General features: G+C 42.8%; 2 protein-coding genes across 2 annotated transcripts; both read right to left on the bottom strand.

Moving 5' to 3' along the window:
- Positions 1-1,657: 1,657 nt before the first annotated feature.
- LOC143737780 (uncharacterized) lies at positions 1,658-6,065 on the bottom strand. Its single transcript, XM_077229645.1, has 16 exons — positions 5,602-6,065; positions 5,363-5,443; positions 5,089-5,207; positions 4,840-4,959; positions 4,694-4,741; positions 4,524-4,607; positions 4,257-4,322; positions 4,020-4,117; positions 3,226-3,286; positions 3,077-3,127; positions 2,900-2,944; positions 2,757-2,821; positions 2,558-2,663; positions 2,385-2,453; positions 2,153-2,306; positions 1,658-1,983 (listed from the first exon to the last, which is right to left on the bottom strand). The coding sequence occupies exons 1-16, from the start codon at positions 5,843-5,845 to the stop codon at positions 1,754-1,756; spliced, it is 1,641 nt and encodes a 546-aa protein (XP_077085760.1). The 5' UTR covers positions 5,846-6,065; the 3' UTR covers positions 1,658-1,753.
- A 62-nt stretch (positions 6,066-6,127) lies between these two features.
- Positions 6,128-8,982, bottom strand: LOC143736712 (HMG domain-containing protein 3-like). The gene is made up of 7 exons (XM_077227354.1): positions 7,899-8,982; positions 7,663-7,802; positions 7,300-7,504; positions 7,114-7,218; positions 6,836-7,029; positions 6,411-6,552; positions 6,128-6,327 (listed from the first exon to the last, which is right to left on the bottom strand). Exons 1-7 carry the CDS (start codon positions 8,584-8,586, stop codon positions 6,128-6,130), a joined length of 1,674 nt encoding a protein of 557 aa, XP_077083469.1. The 5' UTR covers positions 8,587-8,982.
- Between the last annotated feature and the right edge of the window lie 1,061 nt (positions 8,983-10,043).

The raw sequence follows: 10,043 nt of genomic DNA on the forward strand, positions 1-10,043 counted from the left end.
TCATTAAACTGACATTAGATGTGTCATTTTATTTTATGTAGGCCTACATACAGTGAAGATAATGTATAAATATGCAAATATAATTTATATATTTTAAAATATTCCTAAATAGGCTATATAAAATAAAATGACACAACCCTGTCTCTTTTTTGTTGATCAGTAATACCCATCATAACAGTATAAGTAACCTAAAAGGTATAAAAAGCTATACAAGACAAGAAATAAAGTAAACGATTCAGTCAAACACACAGCAGGATACAACGTTAAATAGCCTAAATATAAAGTTTTGAAACTTTAGAGCGTCAGAAGCACTAGCCGAGGTTAGGCTGTTCCAGGCCGGGTACATGAGCGCTGAGCGCCCGGTGATCGCCTGTATCTCACAACTCCGAAAACGTCCGATTAAATTTTTAAATAAACCACAGATCTGAGCTTTAAACAACTACATTGTCGACTGAAAAACTATTAAGACCACATTTCGTGACACAATAACAGTAGTATTTTTAAATTTCGCGGCCTTTCTCCTCTGAACGTTAGGACGTTAGGAGGAGGAAATTAGGAAATTAGGAAATTAGATACTAATTATATCATGACCAAATACAACCAGAACCAAATGTTCAGTCTTGCTTGTGAAAGGTAATTCCTCGAGACCTGTTTTCAGTTGTTTGGCGATTTGTGCAGCACACGAAAAGTGCATTTTTCTCTATTCCCGGTATGAGAGGTATGGGAAAGTTGCCCTCCGCAATATGGCGGCGCCGTTGACGTACGCTCCAGTGGCCAATAGGGCGTCTATGTATTTATTATGTCTATGGGAGAAACGCGTGATTTTTTTTCCCAAACCACTTCAGCGGAAATCCCGCCCTGCAGCCGATTTCATTGGTTTAGGTTACAGTGACGGGTAGGTTTAGGGATCAGTGTTTGGTGTAGGCAATCAGTACAGTGATTGACATGACCAATGAAAACATTAGAATCGGCTGCAGGGCGGGATTTCCGCTGAAGTGGTTTGGGAAAAAAAATCACGCGGGAGAAACGAGCGGCAGCTGCGAGATGGGCCAATAGGGGCTGGTTGCAGACTACGGGGCGAGTGGAGCTGCGTGATTTTTTTTCCCAAACCACTTCAGCGGAAATCCCGCCCTGCAGCCGATTTCATTGGTTTAGGTTACAGTGACGGGTAGGTTTAGGGATCAGTGTTTGGTGTAGGCAATCAGTACAGTGATTGACATGACCAATGAAAACTTTAGAATCGGCTGCAGGGCGGGATTTCCGCTGAAGTGGTTTGGGAAAAAAAATCACGCAGTGGAGCTCCATTCAAAAGCGGAAATACGTCACCTCCACTGCGCCGGAGCGTATATATACACGTCACCTCCACTGCGACCGAGCGCATATACGTCACCTCTACTGTCTATGACTGCGACCGAGCGCATATATATATATATATATAATGAAAATAATGAAGAATAATTTCCACAATTTAAGTTAATTGTTTTTATGTAAAAAAAAAAAAAAAAAAATCTTAAATTTTTACAACACAATAACTGCAAGTGACCATACTGTAAAAAAATAAAAATATAAAAAAAATAATTTAGAATTTTGTATTTAAAGCAAAATAACGTGCAAATCAACCACAGTAAAATAATGACGAATAATTTCCAGTTAATTGAATTGTTTAAAAATATATATATTTTGACAACACACTTGAATTACAAAAAATGACCAAAATTGTTACATAAAAGACAACACTGCGCGCACACACACTTTACTGTTCAAGACCTCCATCATCCAAAAAGCAATCCCAGCTACAGTAGCCAGGGTTGTCATCTGAGGAGTAAAACCCCAAAAGCACTCCCCGTTGTCCATTTCCCTGGTAGCCAGCCCCACAGTCTTTGTAAAGCTGGCTGCATTGTAGGCGGCTGCATATAGAGATGGTGTACGGCTTTCTGTACATTTGACGGTGTCTCTCTGAAAGTCTTTTCCAATTCACTACACCTGTTCAATTTCAAAACACAATGAAAGTCACAATTCAGACAATAAATTAACAAATCTTTAACTGCCAAAAGTTTCATGTTAGGGAAATGGAAGAGGGTGATATTAATCTAGCCTAATTGTTATACCCACACAAAAAACACGATGGGGCAACCACACTTATTGAACTCACTATCAAGCCAGCTGAAGTGTGCCTCCTGCTGAAAATGCTCCTGGCTGACAATGTTGTTTAATCTCTGGCATGTCAGAGCCAGCCTCGGGATTGCAGAGCAGCCGTCTTGTAGAACTACAAAGACAAGGATCCTCTGGAGAATGTCATCGGGCAACTGTAGATATGAAACAAGATTTAATATAGAGTCATTGCAAGCCATTTCATCAACATTAAAGTGATTATGAACACATACCTGCAAAATGTCAGTGGCCACAGCCCCATCCTGTGAAACCCTTAACATCTTTGCTGGGATCGTAGGTACCTTTTAAAAAAAAAAAGAAGGAAAACAAAGAAAAACACAGTTTAAGAAAAAGCTGCATATTACATAATACATGCTACTTTCAATACTTTTTACTGAAATATTACCAAAGAGCTGTATCTCCTTTTCCTAAGGACACCAAAAACAGGCGGCAGACTTCCATCCCCCATCTTCCTGCCTTCCTGTGTAAAATGCGCAAATCTTCGACCATGTCTGTAATTGACATTGACCAAATATGTTCATCATGCTTTCCCACTTTGACAGTACTATCTATTAATGTACTACTTTTCATTTCACAAACCATACCCCTCAATCTCAAGGTTCTCGAGCAAAACCTCGCACCACCAACTCCTCAGATATGGCATGTCAGACTGAAGATAAGAACAGTTGTAATGTGATTCACCACAATTAACATTAAACATCTTTGTCAACACCAAGACTGCACTTACTGTGGTGAAATCAAAGGCTGCCTCCACAGTTATGTACCAGGTATACTGTAAAGGCAGAAAGGCTGTTATGTTGTCATGTCATTTGTATGAGCATAAATTTACCAAGATGAATAAAAATGGACAATGGATGTTGTGTGGACATCACTAAACATCCTAAAAATGAGCTTGGCAACCCACCATAACCATAAATAATCCACAATCAATCCCATAATGTTGTAGGGGTAGCCCCTGTTTGAAGAAAGAAAGAACACCCATTATGAAGAATTTACAATGACTATCAACCTTATACAATGTTCTTGTGCATTTTCATTGCAAATGATTATTACCTCAACATCCAGGCCTGACTGTTCTTCCCATGGCCCAGGCATGAGCTTTTGTGCAACAGTCCTGATAAAAATCAAGACAGTGTTACGAAGGATACTTACAATTCAGCTGGGGAACACAAACCGTTTCAAAAATGCAGAATACAATTCAGAAATTGGTTGAACATGAAATGCCAACAATGCTTACATCCTCTGAACGTGAGGTACTTTAACAATGAAGTTTATCCAAGCAGCCTTGACAAGTCAAAGGAACGCGACTGCCGAGAGCAGATGTATATAAACGTGGGCAAGTCAGAAGAACACGACTGCCAAAAGTAATTGCATTAACACTAGAAGTGCCATGACAGTCATTTTGACCGTTTTGAATTTTATATCTGCAATAATTTTGATCTTTGAAAGATCTAAGATCTAACTTTGAAAGTCAACTATCTGCTGACTTTTTAAATGAATATACAGACACTTTTTTAGGAAATGTTTTTCATATAAATTACACATAAGGCAAAAAAAAAAGAACATATACCTATTTCGGCCATAGACGGTCATATGGACCACACTGAATTTCGCGGTATTCATTTGTTACATTTCCCGCAAATTATTTTCTATTAGCCTATTTTCTTTATTATATTAAAATAAAATGTTTTATAATTAAGATACTTTTAGTTATTAAATGTACAGTTTGGTGTTGTTTTTAAAAGATATACTAATACAATAAATGGTAGTTATGGAATTCTGTCACTTCTAGTGTTAATCTGGGCAAGTCAGGGGAACGTGACTGCCGAAATATATCATTGTGTAACCTCAATATATCTCTGTAGGCCTTGTTTCCAAAGCCTTGTTCCCACTGTGCAAACAGCGAATCAAGGAACAGTATTCCTCTTTTGCCTGGCATCATCACCTGAGAATAGTCTTGGCAATGAGTTAACCTTTCATGTGTAATATTCCAATAAGCTTTGTAAAAAGGAATCTTCATATGCTTCTTTTCCACATCAACAGTATAGCTTGAGAAACTTTCTTTGAAAGCATGCATTACTTACACATAGCAAAAAATGGCCTTGTGTCCACAGCGGGAATATAAGTGCATCTTTCTCGGCGGAGTCGACCTTAAAAGAAAGCAAGTTACGCTGTTAATTCAAATCAGTTTAATTATTGCTGTCAACCCTCTACAATGCGAGCAAATCACTCGCATATGCAAGTAAATATCACTCTGGGCGACTATTCAAAAATTTAAAATACTAGCCAATGGCGATTCTATTGCCAAGGTGTGCGTAGAGAGTTGGCTGTACAAATGGGTAGGTACTTACAGGAAGACTGCCTAGAGGGTCACAACTCAAGGGTGGGAGCCAGGTTGGGGGGATGTGGAGGTCCATAATAAAGACCTTTTTCCCCTAAAGAAAGACAGCTGACTTTGTTGTACTGCACAGAGCTCACATAGGTCCCTCCAAAATATACGTTAATACATGTGTATACATACCTGTAACTCAACCATCTCCTTAACAAGCCTCAGACAAGCATTTCCCACCTGTTCACATGATTTAATGTTTTTTTTTTTTTTTTTTACTGCATTTACAATTAAAAAATATGGAGTACTTTAACATTCCAACAAAGTCTTTTACCCACCATTGAGTCCATTTCCCTGTTTAGACCTAAAGATAACAGGTTCTCTCTGGTCAAACATGTAGGGCCATCCTTAATCATAATTTCATTGGCAGGCCTACCCTCATCCAGAACATAGCTGACCTACAAGAAAGACAAATTAAAAGTAGCATTAAATAATAATAATAATAATAATATCAACAAAATCCTTTAATTACTTCAATGGAAGAAGAAGAAATTAAATTCTGTCAAATAAGCTATGCATTTATGTACCAGCTGTTCCTGGAGGGGATGATCTCCTCCAGCTGACCACATTGTTCTACAGGGCCTGAGGTTGCTGATGGCAGTAAGTGTTGCGCAATGCTGCCCACAATGGTGCGAAGGGCCAACATCTAATAGAAAAATGAAACAGTTACTCTTATTAATGCTAATATACATTAATCTCACTGCATTTGATCTGACAGTAGCATTCACCTATCCCCAACATTAAACTCCTCCCAGTTAGTAGTAGGCATTAGTTATTTCAACTCATATTCATAGTGCTCACTTTGTGTTTGTGCTTCATCAGTGGGTGGTTGTGCAGCTATGCTTTCAGTTGACCTTGGCTCGGCTGGAGTGAGTTGAGATCCTTAAAGTACAACAATATTTGATGTTATGAACCAATTAAATGACTAGAATATGCATTTCAGTGAAGTTTTTAACTTTTAGACAAAACAAACAATTACGTCACATGGGTCAAGATTACATGACTGACTTTGTATGATCATTGATGTTAAAGCAATTTACTTGTTGCTGAAGATGCCTGAGCCACCACAGTTGTGCTTCGTCGTTTTGATGCATCACCTATGACAGCTTGTCCCAAAGTAGACAAGGTGATGGTGTTTAGAAGTTCAAGCCGACATCCAGAGTTTAACTGCCTCTCCAGAAGTGCTCTATTTGTGGAGGTGTTATGACGATGGATAACACTTCTCATAAGAAATGCATGGGTTGATGGAGTCATGTTATTGAAGAAGTAGTTGCTTTTACGCATTTTGGCAAAGAACTGCTCAGCAACTTGGCTATTCAACCACCCTTTCAGCTCAGGGACAAGTTGGATCCTGCGTAGTATGTCCTTTGGATCTGTGGCATTCTGCTCATGGAAGCGGTCATATAAGACATAGTGCTCAGATGATCCAGTGACCGGATGAGCATTATCCTCCCCACAGTGCACACTTTCATGTAGCCATGGCAGTGATACCAGCAATTTTCCATCCCTGGCACATCTGATCCCACATCCTTCACATTCTCTTCTGTGGGATCAGACAGTCTGCCCTCAAAAGGCTGGAAAGGCAGTGAATGAGGAACCCGCAAATTGGTGTGTCGCCAAACCTCTTGCGAAATCATAAACACAGACATTTGGAAAGTGCTTCCAGGAGAGTAACAGGTCTGCAAAGTCCCTGGGACTTTCAGCACGTAGATTAAATTTGATGCTGTATACAATGCCATGTGGGCAAAGTATTACAGACCATCCACCTGAAATTAAAGATTCAAAAGATTGTAAAGTGTGTAATTTACAACAACTTAATACCATAGTTTCCAGAGCGACACAAACTTACCAGATGCACCCCATATGCTTTGGAAGACCTTGTCATATGTTTGTCTGCTCTTCATGTTCTCCTTCAGTCTTGTTATGAGATCAAGGCGGGAGCCCTTGGTGTCGATGTTGCAGGCTTTGCACAATTTTCTCACAACTCCAACCTGATAATACAGGTGAAACTTGAAAAATTAGAATATCATGCAAAAGTTATAATTTTGATGATTATGGCTTACGGCTTATGAAAACCCCAAATTCAAAATCTCAGAAAATTACATGAAATCAATAAAAAACCTTTTAATTTGAATTACTAAAATACATGAACTTTTGCGCGATATTCTAATTTTTCGAGTTTCACCTGAACTTATGACAAACTGTAAAAAGAACATTTACTGGACACTTTCTTACCCCTCAAACCCAGAGAGCTTCATCACATGGCAACATCACCTTTTGTTTTGCCAACTCATCAATCAGATGGTCCTCAGTAACACTGCTCAGCTGTGCTTCAGTTGAAGAGGGGCATGTTCTCACTTTTTTGAACTCTGTGTTAAGAACAGTGCCACTTCGACGTGTTTCACTCCCAATCCAAGGTGCCCAGTGTTCGTAGCTTGGACTGACAGTGAAAGGGTTGTTTGCACTGCCTACAAAATGTGATGCATTATTTGTAATCCAAATTGTGTTTACAATGTAGAATCTGATGAAATGTAGTAATCACCACAACTCACTTTGGAAAAAAACACGACTTATCGTCGCAAGATGAACAGAATTCCAAAAACTCTCAATGTCATGTTCTCCGTTGAAGTCATCAGGGGGTGCTTTGAGGTCACTGACTGTAATGAATCACACCATTAGGCAAAAGCAACACTTCTGCACTATAAACATACACACAAAATAATCACAATGTCACTTACCTGCCAGCTTGAAAACCCCTTTCCTGTGTAAATCCATGACTACCACAGGTGGGTAAAATCCACAGTTGATACAGGAGTAAGTGTACTCTGTGTCGCACAAAGCCTCAAAGTGGCAATAGGCGTGAAATATGACATTCCTGGGTGGAAACTTCTCTCCTCTTAACCCCTCCAATGAATCCACAACTCTTGACACAGACACATGGTTCTAAAGCGTGGAGCACACACAAATAAGTCTGAGATTAGACAGAGACATGTTCTTGTTGCTTAAGGATAGAAACTTAAAAATAAAAATAAATAAAAACGATGTAATGTTCCATATAGCCCATAGTCAAGTAATCTGAAGGAGAAAAGATTAATACTCACAGTAACATTTTCTCTGAGAAACAGACAAAGTTCAAGGGTGAGAAAAATATGGTTATCAAAGTTGTGAAGACCATCTTTCCACTCCTGGTACCTATACACCATGTTGCACTGTGGACATATCCTATGGTATGTTGAAATGTCTGTAAAACACAAATCACATTGATATCAACCCATCACAATACTAGCCATCACTGATCACAATTGCTCTTTACATTAGATATGCTTCTCGGACTTACTTTCTATCAAGCCCATCATGCTGACAATCCTAGCTTTTTTGGTAACGAGTATAGCCTCTGCAAGTGCAGGATGTCCAAGGCATAACTGGCACGCTGTCTCAAGAGGAAAGAACTGCTTTGGGTATTCAATCTTCATTCTTGGTGTTGTAACTTCATTTGGAAGTGCTTCTGGAATTTTTTTATCTTTGAAAATGTACTGCACACTTCTCTTTATACCAGTGGTGTCCAGGAGACTGCAACCCTCTGAGCTTGGTGTTGTGGGCACCTCTGACTTGAAGAGGTCTCTTTGGGTTTGAAAAAGATGCCACTTTGAGATGTATATGTGTGGACAAGATGTCCGTGGCTTTGTGCAGGGACAATGCCAGGTGTTCTTTTGAATGTTATAGGTGACCATTATCCTTCCAAGTCGGCTAAAACTACGAATGTCTGGCTCATGGATCGACAGGCATATTTGTGATGGAGACCCACCAAAGTCCACAGGCACACAAAGAGGAACATGCGCTGCACAAGCAGCCTTTTGCCTCTTCACACATATAGCTGCTTTTGCCTCTCCAAAAAATTTGACTGCAATCATATCCCTCAGGACGTCTTCTCCGAGAAATGTCTCTGCAGCTATCTCACTACAGTAGTCTACAGAGCGAATGTGAGAGCACAAACTATAGCTTAATCCACTCCGCTGAGCCAACATCTGATACTGCACACATTCCTCTAGCTCACATCTAACTTGATGTATTGTTCCCCATGTTTTCCTCTGGACATGGACTGGCACAGAAAACCCATGTCCAGTTTTTTGCACGGAAAATATGCCATTTGTCTCATCGACAATAACACTCTGCAGATGACAGGCCTGAGTGATGTCATGAGACAAATCAGCATGTTTCCTCAAGAGGTGTGTGTTATAATTCTTCTTGAGGAGACTAAGATTGCAATGAGGACACCTGACAGACTTCCCATAAACCTCTGCTGCACCCTGCACCGGTTGCCGTGCATACAAGTGGTCTTGTGATGGCTCGGCTGATGGAGTGGCACGAGGCGGGTAAGGCTCGGCTGATGGAGTGGTGCAAGGCGGGTAAGGCTCGGCTGATGGAGTGGTGCAAGGCGGGTAAGGCTCGGCTGATGGAGTGGCGCAAGGCGGGTAAGGCTCGGCTGATGGAGTGGCGCGAGGCGGGTAAGGCTCGGCTGATGGAGTGGCGCGAGGCGGGTAAGGCTCGGCTGATGGAGTGGCTCGAGGCGGGTAAGGCTCGGCTGATGGAGTGGCGCGAGGCGGGTAAGGCTCGGCTGATGGAGTGGCGCGAGGCGGGTAAGGCTCGGCTGATGGAGTGGCTCGAGGCGGGTAAGGCTCGGCTGATGGAGTGGTGCAAGGCAGGTAAGGCTCGGCTGATGGAGTGGCACGAGGCGGGTAAGGCTCGGCTGATGGAGTGGTGCAAGGCAGGTAAGGCTCGGCTGATGGAGTGGCACGAGGCGGGTAAGGCTCGGCTGATGGAGTGGCACGAGGCGGGTAAGGCTCGGCTGATGGAGTGGCACGAGGCGGGTAAGGCTCGGCTGATGGAGTGGCACGAGGCGGGTAAGGCTCGGCTGATGGAGTGGCACGAGGCGGGTAAGGCTCGGCTGATGGAGTGGCGCGAGGCGGGTAAGGCTCGGCTGATGGAGTGGCGCGAGGCGGGCGAGGCGGGTAAGGCTCGGCTGATGGAGTGGCGCGAGGCGGGTAAGGCTCGGCTGATGGAGTGGCGCGAGGTGGGTAAGGCTCGGCTGATGGAGTGGCGCGAGGTGGGTAAGGCTCGGCTGATGGAGTGGCACGAGGCGGGTAAGTCTCGGCTGATGGAGTGGCGCGAGGCGGGTAAGGCTCGGCTGATGGAGTGGCGCGAGGCGTGTAAGTCTCGGCTGATGGAGTGGCACGAGGCGGGTAAGGCTCGGCTGATGGAGTGGCGCGAGGCGGGTGAGGCTCGGCTGATGGAGTGGCGCGAGGCGGGTAAGGCTCGGCTGATGGAGTGGCGCGAGGCGTGTAAGTCTCGGCTGATGGAGTGGCACGAGGCGTGTAAGGCTCGGCTGATGGAGTGGCGCGAGGCGTGTAAGGCTCGGCTGATGGAGTGGCACGAGGCGGGTAAGGCTCGGCTGACGGAGTGGCACGAGCCGGGTAAGGCTGCA

This window comes from Siphateles boraxobius, unplaced genomic scaffold, assembly GCF_051911475.1.
Source record: "Siphateles boraxobius isolate OS27281-9 unplaced genomic scaffold, OSU_SipBor_1 130, whole genome shotgun sequence".
Taxonomy (NCBI): Eukaryota; Metazoa; Chordata; class Actinopteri; order Cypriniformes; family Leuciscidae; genus Siphateles; species Siphateles boraxobius.